The sequence below is a fragment of the Rattus norvegicus genome, chromosome 18 (genome assembly GCF_021556685.1).
Source record: "Rattus norvegicus strain SHRSP/BbbUtx chromosome 18, alternate assembly SHRSP_T2T, whole genome shotgun sequence".
Lineage (NCBI taxonomy): Eukaryota > Metazoa > Chordata > Mammalia > Rodentia > Muridae > Rattus > Rattus norvegicus.
The window spans coordinates 84,515,966-84,533,086 of record NC_141551.1 but is presented as its reverse complement, the minus strand read 5'-3'; the positions used below and the strand labels follow the sequence as shown (position 1 = coordinate 84,533,086).

At 37.0% G+C, this 17,121-nt stretch overlaps 1 protein-coding gene across 50 annotated transcripts in view; it reads right to left on the bottom strand.

The window, feature by feature from the left end:
- Nucleotides 1–226: 226 nt before the first annotated feature.
- Nucleotides 227–17,121, bottom strand: part of Cd226 (CD226 molecule) — a 94,936-nt gene continuing 78,041 nt past the window's right edge. For 36 of the 50 annotated variants that reach the window (XR_015642248.1, XR_015642254.1, XR_015642251.1 and 33 more), the window contains 3 exon segments: nt 11,016–11,112; nt 4,310–4,367; nt 227–3,511 (listed from right to left, as the gene is read on the bottom strand). Coding sequence is in view for 28 of the 50 variants with exons in the window: in XM_087592675.1 (XP_087448801.1) it covers nt 3,398–3,511; nt 4,310–4,367; nt 11,016–11,112 (269 nt within the window). In the remaining 22 variants the exon portion in view is untranslated. 50 annotated transcript variants of the gene reach the window in all.

Sequence of the window (17,121 nt, the reverse complement as noted above, 5' to 3'; positions counted from 1 at the left end):
CTGATGGAAGGAAATGCAGGAGAGAGGACTGCTATCTTTCCAAAAAGAAAATTCTTACATAGCTGTTTGAAATACACATACTTATAGAATGTACAAAGCATTTCTTTAAGATAAAAGATAAAAAGTTTCTGTGATTAAAATTCGTTCTGTGTTTCTGTCTACATGTTGATTTCTTTCTGTTTATTTTTCCTAAAATTTTTTTGGTAGCAAAAGAAACTAGTCATCATTGAGAACTATGTTTTATTCATTGAGAACAATAGATTATAGTACATTGAGGGATAAGAGCTGCTTTATGCCTACAAATTCAGTCTCTGATAATGGAAAATAAAACTGGAAACAATGCTCAAAATACAATTGTCATAGAACTTATAATTACAACAGAAACAATAAGCAACTAATCAGAACCAGACAATTATTATCCATATCCTCAAATAAAGCATTTTCTACCAGCATCTTACAACAGTGTTATTGCTTTGAACATAAAAAATTAAACTATGTAAACTGATCTCTAACTATAGTGTGGGGTTTCCTAATTTAAAAGATAATTATAATTATATCATTTCATCTAATAGAGTTCTATATGTAAACTAATAAAACTTGCATGTTTAAAATAAAAAAGAACCTCCTAGGTTTTACTTTATCTTTTTAAATTTATATTTAATGATAGTATCTTGACAATTAGTTGAATATTTAAACTTTAAACTATATGGTGAACTAGAGTGTATCTCAGAAGCATAGCACTTGCCTGATATTTAAAAGCCTTGAATTCAATTTTCAGTAAGAGAAATATAGGAAAGAATAAAAGAGAACAATAAAGATATATTTTCTATTTTCTCAATATTAACAAATGCTTTTAAATGAAACGACACCAGTCTGATAATAACATAGTATATACACAGTTATTGTAAGCACCTAAGAAACTGCTCTACTCCTAATCAAACCTTTCTTTGTTTACTTTAATGTAAATATTAAGATTATAGCATTTAATTCAAACATACATATTTCACTTAAACATTGCATTATATACTGGTATCCATTATCTGAGTAAAGCACCTCCAGAAAGCATCTGACTTCCAAAGCAGCACTAAATATTAAAAAATAAAATAAAACATGGAGAACAAAATTGTATTTCATTTCTGACATTCATCTTTTATTTTGGTGCAGTTTTGATTGCTCTGCTACCAATCAGAACAATAGGCACAAAAATTTTTGGAGGGGTCACATTACAGAATTCTTGTGAATTGTATAGGCCACAAAGATTGCAATTAAAGTGCTTTCTTTAATAAAAATGTCTACAGAGTCAATGAACATTGTCTCTGCAGCATAACAGAGACATAGGGAGGTCAAGGTGGTAGTAAGTATTCCCAATAAATACTAAATTCTGTAAGGGAACTACATATAGAAAGGAAGGGTAGGCAGAGAAAATATATTTTGACAGAGTGATTTTTTTTTTCGAAACAGCATATGAATCTCCACAGAAACAAAGAAGAGTGTCCAGTGATCTGGAGGCTTTCTTGATCTACTTAGGTGACTCTTCATACAAATCACGGACTACCAGGTAGCTATCTCCCTATAATGCCATTATAAAAGCTTTCCCTCTCACCAACTTAGCCATTGCAAAACTTGGCTTCCAAACATGATAGAAAGTAGTATTTTGATTGTCTTTAACATTTATGGAAGAATAATTAGTTTATTTTATGAACAACACTAAGTTGTTTAACCATGCAAACTGTGTTGTGATCTCCTATGGTTCCAAATGTTGACTATTTTCTGGTTAATTGTATTTCAACAATGGTACACTGGCATATTTAGAGAAACAGTTCACAAATTGAGACACAAAAATTTTCAAGCAATCAGTCAAAATCTGAGTTAATTAGCTATTCTTGAGTAAATATATAAGCACAACTAAGAAACTGTCATTTTCGTTTATTACCTTCTGAATTTCTGTAATTGGGAAAATAATTGGCCTATTTATCATGCATGGTATCTAAGGTTAAAATATGAAGTATCTACTAATTATCTTAAAACTAGGAATTGCATTTTAGAATCTATGTAACCGCATTAGCATTTGGATTGTTTTCACTTAAGTTTGTAACAAAATTTTCACACCACAAACTTAATCGAAGTTTTCCACAATGAATATTTAAAGATTATGATCATTTAAATTTTTTACAGATAAGAAATGGGTCTTTTAGATACTAAATATCATTCTATTTGATAATGATTACCATAGTTTTGAGATAACTAGAGTTTTATTTAATTCCACAAATACTCATTTTTTTTTCTAAAATGGAGACATCAGGTGCATTATCTCAGTGCCAGCCAAATTGGGAGATATGGCCTTGATCAAACTCTGAAGTGTAGATTTTCTCTCATATATCATTATTTGGTGATGTCTTTTCCTCTTCACCCCCTCCCAAACTCTCTGCTCTCAGATTCCTACATTACTGTATTCTACTACTTAAAACCATCAATCTCTTTTCATGTGCTCATTTTGCAAGATTTTAAACTCACAAGTTTACATATTAAAATAACTCTCGAAAGTAGAAAAAGCATTATTAAAAGAATTATTTCTAATTGGACCATCTCACTGTATAGAAGACCAGTCCTGAATGGGTAGCAAGACTTCTCTATAGAATTAGAAATGAATTTATTTGAAACCAGAAAGGGAAGAAATAGTTACACAATTATCTCTGCTCTCGGCATTCCTTGGCATGTATTCTTTTGAATTATGCTGATACTACAGTACATTCATTTGTTATCTAGTTAATAAGCAATGCCTTTGAAGTTAAAGTTTGTTAAAAATAACTCAACTTCTAGGTCCCTTTCAGCCTTTTTAGCAATACTCAGAATTCCCAAGTAACCCTTTTGTCCTGGTCTTGAACCCACAGCTAATTTAGGTCATCTAATCTTTTGTGGTAATGCTACCTTCTTGCTAGTGAGTGAATAATAAACTTTGTTTCCTGTGTTTAACCAGTAAACTTTCTACCAAGTGTCCTTGGCAATACTCATGGGAGCATCTGAGAGAAGCAGTACGAGAGTTGGACCAGTAGTATATAAGCAGAACCAACACTGTAGGAAGCATCCAGAAATAAACTTATGTTCACAGCTGATTTCAAGTAGAGCAAGAAAGCCACGTGGTACTTAGTCCTCTCTAGATTACTCTGTTATATAATGGAAGATGGTTCCTTGAACTGTTCCTTGAACGGTTAATTAGATTTGGGTTTTCAAATCCATCTCTGTTAAGAATATTCCCAGGTCATAAAGTACTTCTATATATGAGATGAAACAAATCCAATCAACTTTTTAATCAATGTAGATCCTGGTGGTGAGGAGGACATGGGTAAAAATCCATGCCATAGAAGTCATTACTAATGTGCTCAGGCAAAAGAGCGGCTTAGAATCTTGGTTTTGGTCTCCGAGAGAAAGTTGGATAGTTAACATAAATGTCCTCTTTTTCATCATCTGTAGTCTGAATGGGAGAAGTTGGACTTCTGCAGTTGGTGGCTACCTGCAAAATAAATAGCAAAACATTGAGTGGCTCACTGAATTTCAACATCCAATGAAGGTATTCTATAGAACCCTCCAAATACACTGATATAGGGCATATTTCCATTACAGATAATTTGGTAAAACACTGACCTTACTATTAAAACCTATTTTAGAAATTTCATTCTCAATTTACATGACTGGAATAGATGGTAAGTAAATTCAAGGCAGATTATCTGGTTTGGTCTTATGCTAATTACTTGTTCAAAAATAAGATGATCTCTATCTATTCAAAGTCTAGTATATTTCTCCAATGACGATGGAGAAATTCAGGCAACTACCAAAACTGGGAGGCAAGTACAAGACCAGATCTACCCAAGAAGTAGATAACCTTCTTGTGCTTCCTTTTGTTTGTTTGTTGTTTGTTTAAACCCTGAATCATGAAAAAATAGATGTCTGGTGTTTTAAACTACTAAGTTTGTACAATGTTTTATGGAAGCACACATAATGCAGATGTTGGTGATGTGTAGTGCTGATTGCAATTATAACAGTGTAATTATTACTATTTTTCTCAAAACCCCCCTGCCTCAGCTTTCTAAGAACTAGAAAAATGGATAGGTATTTTTTATATTGATATATTTTTAAAATCTTGGCTTCAAAAATTATTAACAGTAAGCAGATAAATATTTCATTAGGTACTTGATGCTTGAATCATGTTGCAAGGTGATTGAAAGGAAAATAAGCAATAAGATAAACAACTGAAAATAAAAGAGCTCTTATAGGAGATTTTAACAAGAGGGAGCAATGGTAACCAACTTACCTTACTCTGTTTATCTCTGAGCTCTTTAAGCGGAGTTCTCACCTGTCTCCTTCTCTTCCTGGAATACAAATTCAGGACAGAATATTAAGACCCTACAATAAAGCATTGGTTATCTGTACTGTTCAAATCCTTACTGTGTCCCCAGCCATTCATGTGCTTAGTGAATAAGTAGTTGTGGCTACAAATAGTTGTTTTATGTGTACATTTTCTTCGGTGATGTTTGATTGACAAGTTGACTAGATTTCAAATTATCATGGAAATATATTTCTGGGTGTGATTTTTGTTTCTAGAAATTTTTACTCAAAAAAAGAAGACTCATGCTGTAAATGGCATCACCATCTTATGGGCTGAGGCCAAAGGCTCAATAATGAGAAGAAAATAAACCAGGAATCTCTTCCCTCTGCTTCCTGACTGGATATATGACCAAATGATTCATACTCTTGCCATTTCTTTGTCATAGTGGACTGTACTCCCCAATTGTGAGTCAAAATAAATCTATTCTTCCTTAAGGCTGTCTTCCAGTTGTTTTGTCACAGTGATGAAAAGAATAACATACTTATCTACTCTAATGTGCTTATAAATGGAAAAGACAGCTACATGGCTCTCCAGACAGAATGCAATAGCAATTAATCAAAGTGGCATTACAAGATACTGTACAGTGAACTAATATCAAAATAGCCTATAGCTTTTGGACTTCTTTAAAAGGCAACACTGGATATATTGGATAACAACAATAATTAACTTAAGTTTCATTTAAAGATCCCCAGGTCTCATTATAAATTACCTGGATTATTATTTTTTTAAAGTTCATCAAAGCTTTAAGAGATTAGAAAAGTGCTCAGATGTGAATACCACCTTGCCTGGACTCTCATGGGATAGTAATGGTGTTGAGTTAAAGCCACATCCCTCCCATCTTAATCCAAGGCTCTTGAGTCATCTCTGTAAGCAGACCATCCAGAGCCATACTGTACACTACACTCATCTAAGAACACTAAAGTTCTTGGTGAAATCTCAAAATAATAAATATAAGAGAAACAAAATATAATGCAATAGTTGAATTGTAGAAAAATAACTACAGACAAGAATACTGAAAGAGTTGTTATGGGAAAATCAGATCTGTCTCTCTGTCATCTCCCTACAAACAAGATTCTAACTGAACCACAACAGAAATAGATGAAATACAAGAAGTAAGAAGTTCTGTTGTGTTTGCTCGTTCTTGTCGTTTTGTTTAAAGCTATAATTACAACTCCTCTGTAGAAATCATGAAAGCAAGATATTCTTTCTACAGAGGAAAGATTATCCATAATGGCTATTGGCTGTAATGGATTCTTCCAATTGCTTGGGAAGAGACAGACTAACTCAGCACAATCTTAACTCTTTGTTCACATTTGTTTGATTTTTTTGTTATTTAAGAAATTAGTACTCCAGTTACTTACTTAGTCTGTGTGTAAATGTATGGCACATAAGTACATAAATGATTCTTCCTAAGTTCATATAACACAGTTCTTACTTAGTCTCCAAGAAAATTTGTGGTAAGATTGCTATTGCTTCTTTTGTAGCTGAGGAAACATGGATCTATGCCTTTGACCAGTTGTTAAATTGTCATTATTAAGAAATGACTGCATACTCTCTAATAAGTGGGTATTAGGAAAAAAGCTTGGAATACCCATGATACAACGTACAGACCATATAAATCTCAAGAAGAAGAAAGAACAAAGTGTGGATGCTTCAGTCCTACTTAGAAGGGGAACAAAATAATCACTGGAGGTAGAGGGTGGTAGGAACATGGGAGGCAGAGAGGAGGGGGAGAGGAAAAGGAGTGCAGGATCAGGTGTGGGGCGAGACGAAGGAGATGTACAGAGGATCCGGGAATTGAATGGTGGTGTGTAGCAATGGGAGATAGGGAACTGGGGGAAGCCACTAGAAAGCCACAGATGTAAGAAAAGCAAGAGGCTCCCAAGACCCAATGGGGATGACATTAGCTAAAATACCCAACGAAGGGGAGAGTGAACTTGTAGAGATCATATCCAGAGGTTAGGCACAACCCTAGTTGAGGGATGAGGCCACCCACCCATCTCAAAAAATTTAACCCAGAATTGCTCCTGTCTAATGGAAATATGTTGATAAAGAGTGGAGCAGAGACTGAAGGAAAGACCATCCAGAGAATGCCTCACCTGGGATCCATCCCATATGCAGCCACCAACCCCAGACACTATTGCTGATGCCAAGAAGTGCTTGTTGACAGGAACCTGATATAGCTGTCTCCTGAGAGGCTCTGCCAGAGCCTGACCAATACAGATGTGAATGTTTGCAGCCAACAATCAAACCTTGTGCAGGGACAACAATGGAGGAGTTAGAGAAAGGAGTGAAGGGCCTGAAAGGGTTTGCAAACCATTAGGAAGAACAAGAATATAAAAAAAAAACCAGACACCCCAGAGCTTCCAGGGACTAAACCACCAACCAAAGAGTACACATGAAGGGACCCATGGCTCCAACTGCATTTGTAGCAGAGGATGGCCTTGTCTGGCAACAATGGGAGGAGAAGTCCTGTGAAGGCTCAATGCCCCAGTGTAATGAAATGCTAGGGTGGGGAGGGAGTTGTTGTTGGATGGGTGGATGGGAGAGAACCCTCAAAAAAGAAGAGCGGATATTAGCCCCAAAACTCGAATTACCCAAGATACAATCCATAGACCACATGAAGCTCAAGAAAAAGGACAATCAAAGTGTGGATGCTTCAGTCCTTCTTAAAAGAGGGAACAAAAATATTCACAGGAGGAGATGGAGACAAAGTTTGGAGCAGAGACTGGAGGGATGGCAATTCAGAGCCTGCCCCACCTGGGGATCCAGCCCATATATATACAGCCACCAAACCTAGACAGAATTAATGAAGCCAAGAAGTGCATACTGAAAGGAGCCTGTTATAGCTGTCTCTTGAGAGGCTCAGCTAGAGCATGATAAGTAACCAGGCCAATGCTATCAGCAAACCACTGAACTGAGAATGGGGTCCCCATTGGAGGAAGTAGAGAAAGGTTTGAAGGTGCTGAAGGGGCTTGCAACCCCGTAAGAACAAAAATGCCAACCAACCAGAGCTCCCAGGGACTAAACCACTACCCAAAACCTACACTGGACAGACCCATGGCTCCAGCTGCATATGTAGCAGCGGATGGCCTTGTTGGGCACCAATGGGAGGAGAAACCCTTGGTCCTGCCAATGCTGCCCCCCCCCCAGTGTAGGGGAATGCTAGGGCAGGGAGGCAGGAAGCAGGGAGTGGTTGGGGAGGGGGTAACACTCTTAGAGAAGAAGGGAAGGGGGATGAGATAGGGGGCTTATGTCAGGGAAACCAAGAAAGGGAATAACATTTGAAATGTAAATAAAAAATACCCAAGAAAAGAAAAAAGAAAGCAGGAGGGTTGGCAGAGGGAAAATAGGGGAAACCAGGAAGGGGGATAACATTTGAAGTGTAAATAAATAAAATAACCAATAAAAAAAGAATTTGGCAGATCCAAAATTCAAAATGCACAAAAAGAAATGATTGTGTGTATTTGTTGTGTGTTGTATGTATGTGTGTGTTGTGTTATATGTGTCTCTCTGTGTGTGTTTGCATGTCTATATATGTATGTATGTTTCTGTTTGTGTGTCTGTATGTATCTCTCTGTCTGTGTGTTTATTCATACTTAAATAACATTAGAGCATACAATGTAGTAAATAAGAGATAACAGTTTAAATCTCAAAGCTTTCTTTATGTAACTTGCACTGTGCTATTTGCTAGACAAATAATCAGTATCTCATAATCAGTCCCCTTATCTTTATAATACAGTTAGATCATATGCCAAAGCTTGTTGTGTGTTGAACAGTTGTCCTGGTTTGCCTAATTGTAAAGAATTTCTCCTATTCAGTGCAGAAAAGGGAAGACTTTCCAGCATATTAAGACATTGTACTTATTAAAAATATCATTTACACATTTATACCAAATGTACAATAAGCAACATTTTTCTCACTATATATTAAATTCCACCTAACAGATGTCCATCTCAAGAAAAAAACTGTTCGCTCCTTTCATTCTGAGCAGCACTCTGTACTTCCCCTGGTCCTGTTCACTCACTATTACCATCCTTCTCATCTCTACATGGAGCAGGGCAAACCTGACACAGAGGAATTGCTTCCAAGGGCATCAGGATCACAGGCGACTAGGTGCCAAGAGTAAAGTCTGAATTTACTTTGGCTTCTGTCCACCTCAGCACATCTGAAGCTGCAGCATTATTCTAAATGGTAAGACGGGGCTCTGGGTCACTGCTATAAACCTTGGGTCACTTTTCAAAGTGTTTCCATTTGAAGTAACAACCAAAACAGCCCAGTGACAAGGCAGGAAGAGCAAGCGCCCTTTCTTTTGTGCTTTTCACCTATGCTTATGAAGTCAAGCTCTCTAATCTTTTTATAACATTTAACCAAGGGAGGCTATGTACTCTCTGGTTCAATTTAGTTCTTCAAGTAAAGGTAATGCATTTTCAAGAAGCAAAACCTATCATGTCCAACATCTGGGACCCTCCAGAGATCTCTCTGACACTCACTGTTTCAGTTCTGCTGCCTGTCCCCCGTGTACTCATGTTATATAGAATTTTCTGTAATACTAATTTTCTGTAATACTAGAGGGTCTTTTCCTAACTTGGCATTTTCTGCTCAAGAAAAAAACTTAAGGCAGCGATGATGGGAGATGTACTTGTGCAGACACCTTTTGAATATGCACTGTTTAGACATATTTATGCACTCAAATACTAAAAATGAAATGCACAAAACAACCCCATTATGATTATCATAGACATACAGAAAGGAATAACAACCCCAAGAACAATTAAAATACAAAGCAAAATGCAAGGGATGGCAGATGAAGAGAACAAGATTATTCCAGATAGTGACATCATGTCTATTTGAAGGAACATCAAAACAGGACAGACCTCTGGCATGGGGAAAGGGGACAAGTATCTTGCATGCCAAATGAAGCACAAGGACTGAGGTCAAATTAGAGAAACTGTATTTTGGTAGCAAAATCCTGCTCTTTTGAGAAGTGAGTTGGATATGTTAAAAATATATAATAGTTCCAGTTTTAACAAAAGTAATCAGGATTAGTAACATGGAAAATATAAATGAAGATTATGCTGAGGTCAGGAAGCAAAGCGCCCTTGATGGGTGGCTTAATGAGTTCCCTGGTGTCTTTGGGAAGATAATACAAGTGTCAGTCAGGACAATGGCATCACCAATGCTATTTCAAAAAAAATAGGTAAAAATCGATAGGTTAGAGGGAGAAAGTGGGTTTGAGAGCAATATAGGGGAGTGAAAAATGTTACTAACATCAGGTGACAGTAAAAGAGTTAGGGGGTCATGTATGGAGATAGGACATATAAAACTCCTTGAGAACCATAATAATAAGCTGTGTGTGTGTGTGTGTGTGTGTGTGTGTGTGTGTGTGTGTGTGTGCTGTTGTTGTTGTTGTTGTTAATATCAGCGAGGGAAGGATGAAATTTTACTTATTTGTCAAAAACTATTACATGCCTGTGCCTTTCCAGACATGCAAAATTCTAATGTTCAGAAAGTGGTCCCTTTCTCCCTTGAGCAGGTAACACTCCAAGTGGAACATAGTATAAGAAGTTATCTAATAAATTTAAAGTCCAGGGACTAAACCATGAACCATGGAGGGACCCATGGCTCCAGCTGCATATGTAGCAGAGGATGGCCTTGTCTGGCATCAGTGGAAGGGGATGCCCTTGGAACTGTGGAGGCTTGATGCTCCAGTGTAAGGAGATGCTAGAGGGGTGAGGTGGGAACTGGTGGGTTTGTGTCTGGGTGGAGAAGCTCCCTCTGAGAGACAAAGGGGAGAGAGGAGGGGAAGGGGTGTTGTAAAGGGGAGACTGGGAAGGGGAACAACATTTGAAATATAAATAAATAAATAACTAATTAATAAAAAAAGTATGAGATATGCTAGACAGATCAGTAATGCTCATGGGAGAGCTAAAAGGGAAAGGACCTGAAACCTCTCTCAGGCCACCCCTTCAGGTCCTATCTAAGTTACTTTATTTAACATCCCTTGGTGGATTGTTTCAGAAAATATCAAACTATCTTAGACTGTGTTGTTATCCTGGTAATATGTAAGCTTCCTTGCCTCTTGTTTGTTGCATTGCAATATTTTTAAAAAGATGACTGAATAAAACATTAATCTCTTCTCCCCTTTTTTCCCTCCCTATCTGTTGCTCTCTCCAACCTTTTCCCCATACCCCATACACTCACAAAAGCTTCTCAACAGACACCTATTCCCATGGAGGAGGCAGAAGGGAAGGTGGATGTAGAACAGAGATATTTGCATGAATGTAAGGGCACACTGACAACTCTTAAGTGAATGACTTTGGTCTATAACAGTACTCCCCTTGCTTCCCATACTCTTTTTTTCTGTCCTTTTATTAAAAGCAGCAATTGCCTACCTATGTATGTAACCACATACTCAGACATGAATCCTGAGTGGCTTCATAAGTTGTTGGGTTATTTATAGAAGGCCTTAAGTATCAGAATCATACAAGATAAATAGGACTCAGGGTAAGTTGCTTTACTCACTTGTTATATAAGATGATAATGATGGTAATTAGGATGACAAGTAGCGGTGAGGCTAGCCCTCTGACAATGAGAAGGATAAAATGGTATATAAATGATATATACTCACCTGTTGAATAAGATAATAATGATGGTAATTAGGATGACAAGTAGCAGTGAGGCTAGCCCTCCGACAATGAGAAGGATAAAGTGGTTATTGGTTCCACCTAAAAGAAAAACGTTATAGTATGAATTAGGAATTTAATTCCCACCAAAGAAAGGTGGAGAGTGAAAAAAGGATTCATTAATCATGGCAGAATAGCAATCAAACTCAAAGAATCTAAGAACGATAGGATGGGTTAAGGGGAAAAGTATTGTTCCTTGAAAGCCTCCTTAATTCTTATGACTATTGCAGATTTTTATTGCTTCCGTGATTAAGTTGGGTTCAACAAGAATATGAATATGGGGCTGAAAAGATGGTTCAGTGGTTACTTCTCTTTCAGAGGTCCCCCAGCATCCATACACTGGCTCACCATTGCCTGTAACTGTATCTCCTGAGAATCTGACACCTACAGCTTCCAAAGGCACTTCCGCTCACACCCACATATACTATACAGATAAAAGTAATAAAAATAAATCTGTAAAAACAATAATATTAATAGCACACATTTAACACACATGCTCTTTCAATTATCACAGGGAAAGTATGTAACACTGGAGTAATATATTAACAGGATCACATCTTATGTGGAAGTACACTCTAAGTAGCAGTATATAACTGGAAGAATCCTTGGAGTTGGGGCAGGGAAGGGGGTAACATTTGATATGTAAATGAATAAAACAGTTTATAAAAAAGAAAGACTAAGGAGCTACTACTTGAGAAATTCCACCTGTGGAGGTGCTAGAAGTGTCCTCCTGCCTGTGTCTGCCCTTCGTCCATGTCTACTTGCAGAAGACCTTGTGGGGTGAGCCCCCATCACTGTTGGTTGCTGGCAGGAGTGGACTTGAAATGAGGTTTGCCTTTTATCTTTATTGCACTGAGACAGAACATTTGCCACTGCAGTCTGGATCCAATGGCAACCTGAGAAGTGTGACTTTTTAGCTCACTCTGCTTCATATTTCTTCAGATCACCCCATTCTTCCTAAGCCACAGATTCACAGAATCTTTTTCTGATGATAAAAGCTCAAAGTTTAGATCAACTCTATTTAAAAGAAACTGAGCCAAATAAAAGATGCCTTCAGATTTTTAATTTGTTTAATCCCTATTGTAAGGCCAAGAGAGACCATACAGTGGTTCTCTTTCTGAATCTGACTTATGACATGTAACAGCATATCACAAGGTTTATCTTAGGATAACAGATGATAGCATCTTCTCTCTGTATAGCTGACTACTACCTTGAGATATATATATATCATGTTCTTTATCCATCTCAACACTCATAGACACTTCAGCTGTTTTCGTAATTTGAATTCTGTGGAGAGTGCTATGTGAACACAGGGAAGGAATAATCTCTCCAAGGAAGCAGTCCCTAGTCCCTTAGATGTATATTCAACAGAGTGATTACTAGGCTGTGTAGTAGTTCTACATTTAATTCCTTGGGGCACCTCCATTTCGTTTTTCTCAATAACTATGTTAATTTATACTAGTGACACCAACTATTTTTTTCCATAATTTTTGGCAAGCTTTGCATTTGGCTTAAAAAGGGGTCAATTAAGGTCTGTTGCTCATCATTTTCCTTGCATTGTTTGCAATATTTTTCTAATGAAAGCCTGAGACTTGTGACAGCATAAATGAACTTGTAGGATATTATTCCAAGAGAAATAAGGCACACACATACTGACACTGTGATTCAAAGGGTAGGTGACATCTAGAACTGCTGGAAGAATACTAGCAGAGTGGAATGGTAATCTCTGGTGTAAAGCAGGAGGTACAGAAAGTAGAATCACGCACAAGGGTACAAGCTCTGGTAAATGAAGAAAACTTTCAGGGGCTGTAAGTTATAGTATAAGTAAGTGAGGGTGTGTTAATTTGTTTGTGGTAATCATTGCTCAATGTTTATATACCTAAAAACTTCATATTCAACATATATAACATATGTACCAGACATTGTATGGCTAGTCTCACTTATGCTTACAATAGGGATTAAACAAATTAAAAACCTAACTATATGATACATATATACATATAAATGTATATGTAATATATATTTACTATGTGCCAATATATATTTATATTTAGAGCTAGAAGATGGCTCAGTTGGCAAAGTATCTGCCGTATAATCACAGGGACCTGACTTCTATCCACATGAAAAATCTGCTGTGGTTTCACACTCTTTATTCCAGTTCAGAAGCAAGCAGGTCTTTGGGCTGAACTGGCAAGCCCCAATGCAGGGAGAGACCCAATCTCCAAAAGCACAATGATGAACTCCTGAGGAACAGCACTAAAGCTGACCTATGATTTTCACATGCATATGTACATAAGTGTACTTGCACAGACATAAACATGCATATATGCACACACAATCACATACACACAAATTTAGAGTATTTTTCTTTTGCTTTTTTTGGTATTTATTTAAATATTCCAGATTATGTGCTGATTTTTTTGAATCAGCAAAACTATAAAAATATGTCTATATGCTTAAAACAAAATGCTATTGAATTTCAGTGGTTGCATTTAAAGAACAAAATGTGCAGAACTCCACTTTAAAGTAGACTCAGAATTGTTAAGAGTTAAGATCACATTTTTGTTGCATTCAAATAAGTGACTTTAGACTTTTCCCCAAGGCTCTTAATTATACATCCTAGTTTCTTCAAATGCTGCAGTCTGAACTGTTTCCATGATTAACCTCTTCCAATATGTCTGACATTAGTCAGGTCCATCTCTTCAGTGTCTGAATGCAAACAATCTCACAGTGTGCTGGGTGATTGGTAAAAAGAGGGAAACAGATAAACTCATTTTATATCTGATTTAATGGAACTTACGTTACTTCGAAAAGCCCTACGTGTTTTAAAGTCATCATGAAACAAGCATTTTCCTTCCAGAATGAGTGTAGAGAAGTGACGCTTCTGACAGTCATGGACCAGCACAGCCTAAAGCTACTTCTGTTCTCCCTCCCTGCCCTGACTTCTTTATGTAGCTGCTGTGGGAATGGCCAGAGCACTGCAAGCATTCACCTCCCTGAAACCTGTAAGGATGGAAAAACAGAAAGCACACAGGATGCTTTGAGGAGTTAATCAATAGTTCATAGCATTCACTTTTCCCCTTAAGTTCTGCTAATAGATCTGTGGTTGAATAATGCCAGCCCTCAAGCTCTTCTCTTAAAGAAAGAATTATTATCTGTTCTCAGTGGTCCCTTTTCCGATGGCTTTTTTTTTTCATGTATCCCAATGCTGTATTGATTCATAGGAGGACAAAACTGTCTTGAACTATGAAGCCATTATTTTTTCTTCCTATCACAAAGAATAAGAGCAGTTAAAACAATTTAAATCAAGTCAGTGAAATTTATAAATGAATAATTTTCTCTAGGCCTACAATCCTCCAGGGTAAGTTTCTGTCAATGCCAAGTATTTATGACTGAGTTATAAACTTTTGAAGAAGACTCAGTATAGAAATGCCACTAGATCTTTCCTGCCCAGCTAGGCAGAAAGCATAGCCCATTGGCACTGCTCACTGTTTGTCCTCATTAGAGATAGGGTTTGGGGGTTGTCGTGGTTCGTATATGCTCAGCCCAGGGAGTGGCACTGTTAGAAGGTGTGGTCTTGTTGGAGTAGGTTTGTCACTGTGGGCATTGACTTTATGACCCTCATCCTAGCTGCCTTGAAGCCAGTATTCTGCTAGGAGCATTCAGATGAAGATATAGAACCCTCAGCTTCCTGCATCATGCCTGACTGGCTGCTGCCATGTTACCCCCCTTGATGATAATTGATTGAATATCTGAACTTGTAAGTTAGTCCCAATTAAATGTTGTCCTTATAAGCATTGCCTTGTTCATGATATCTCTTCTCAACAGTAAAACCCTAACTAAAACAGGGGTAAAGGCATCAGATAATGTAAAACCTAGATAATGAGTCAAGTACAATGGGCCATGTTTTGATTCCAGCATTCAGGAGTTAGAAGCAGCATTATCAAGAGTTTAAATGCAGATTGGGCTACATAGCAAACTCCTGGGCTACATGAGACCATTTTAGAATCCAAGAATTAACACACCTAACTTGCTAGACCAGAACATGTGAGAAAGAGTCATATATCCACTACGTGTCGGGTCAATGTATCTTTTCATGGCTCATTAAAAAGATAAGCACAACTGTCAGACCTTATTCTGTGGACAGATGGAATAGACACAGAGTGAGCTTGAATGAACCAGATACATGTAGATTCACAGATTCAGCAATATGAAGACAATCAACTTTCAACTACTGGCATGAGACAGAAAAATATCTAATCTCAAATTATACTAGCAAACTAAAAGCACAGACATTAACGACAGGTATGGAATCTAATCCTGGCTTCTGCTTGATTTCACTTGGTGAGCTCATAGAGGACAGTTAATCTTTTTCTTTTGTAAGTAGCAAAATGATAATAGAATCAATGCCAAACATGCCTTTGGTATTTAAATAGACATATGTATGGGTGCTTAAGTATTTTAAACACTTTATAATGTTATTAAACTGCACAAATTATACATACATTTAGATTTTTATACACCCTATCCAAATTAGGACTAACTAAATAAGCCATTTCTATTCATGCGGAAATATCATGTTGAAGCAATCCTATAGCACAGGTAGCTTACTCCTGTAACTAGAGTCACCCTTCTAGGGAAGGGTAAATGTAGTATTGATCTTTAAGCATAAGATGATTCTAAACCACTAGAATATAGTAGACAAAAATTGGTAAAACTTGCATCAAATGGATTCTGGTATTTTAACATCACTCCAGGTTTCCAGGGGCTACCTGTCTACATAAATTTGTTTTTATAATCTTTATTTCATAAACAATTTCCTGCTTCACATGAAGAAAATCCCAGAAAATAAGTAGCATTCTGAGACTTAAAGAGCCATGGCGAAACCTCTAATCTATTGACTGCTGTGTCCCAAGGGTGCTTAAATCAGTACCTCTGATGGTCTGAACAAGAATAGCCCCTAGAAGCTCGTATGTTTGAATACTTGATCTCCAAATAGTGGAACAGTTTAGGAAGGATTAAACGGTGTGGCTTTTTGGAGGAGGTATGATCCTAGGGTGGGATTTGAAGTTACAAAGACCCATACCATTCCCAGTTAGCGCTCTCTCTCTCTCTCTCTCTCTCTCTCTCTCTCTCTCTCTCTCTCTCTCTCTCTCTCTCTCTCTCTCTCCCTGCATCATGAGTGTTGCATCAACATATAAGCTCACAGCTATTGCTCCAATGCCATAATTCTTTAAACTTAGTGGTTTCACATCTAAAGAATCTAGAAGAAAACTATCAAATGCATTGATTTGATAAATGAATCTAGAACATTAGAAATAAAAGTAAACAGAGGTTAGAGTTGATTAGTTTGGTTCTTAAGACAGGGATAAATATTAATAATTTAGAATAATGACTTGTTTTATCTAAATCTACTATGAGTCAGGAACTGAGGTACAAAATTCGGGAATCTGTGACTTTTCAAGAATATAAGTGAATATTCTAATTGGATTCAGTGGGTTCTATTTTTTTTTAAAAAAAAATAAGTGATTTTAAGTTAAGAGTGAAACACAAAAGAAGAAACCAGGTGAAATGTGGGAAGGGGGAGTGAATATGTCAAAATACATTGTGTGCATGCAGGACATTTTTAAAAATATTTTTAATAAATAATCTAAGATTGGATTCCAGGAACTTCACTTTAAAAAAGTCAATGCCCCTCCGAGAAGAATGCTTGAGGTTAATCACAAACCTTCTGCTGTTTTTTCCCCCTCACTCCCCTACTTTCTTAGAGGGTTAGGAAACATAGGCTCTGTCTCTTTGACTATGATAGTATGGAAATCTCTTTTCAAGCTAAATGAACTCCTTAGCCTACTTTGTGTTGGAGAAGTATCTTTCTCCAGAATCAGAAAGCCATAGTTCTAATATGCCATCACCAAGGACAACATAGCATGGAACAGGTTCTATTACCCAAACATTTCCCTCTAATGTAAAACTGCCTCCTGCTATAAAGATTATGTTTGTGTTTTCTTCTGGATAAAGACAATTAGCTAAAATGGATGGACTCCACAAATG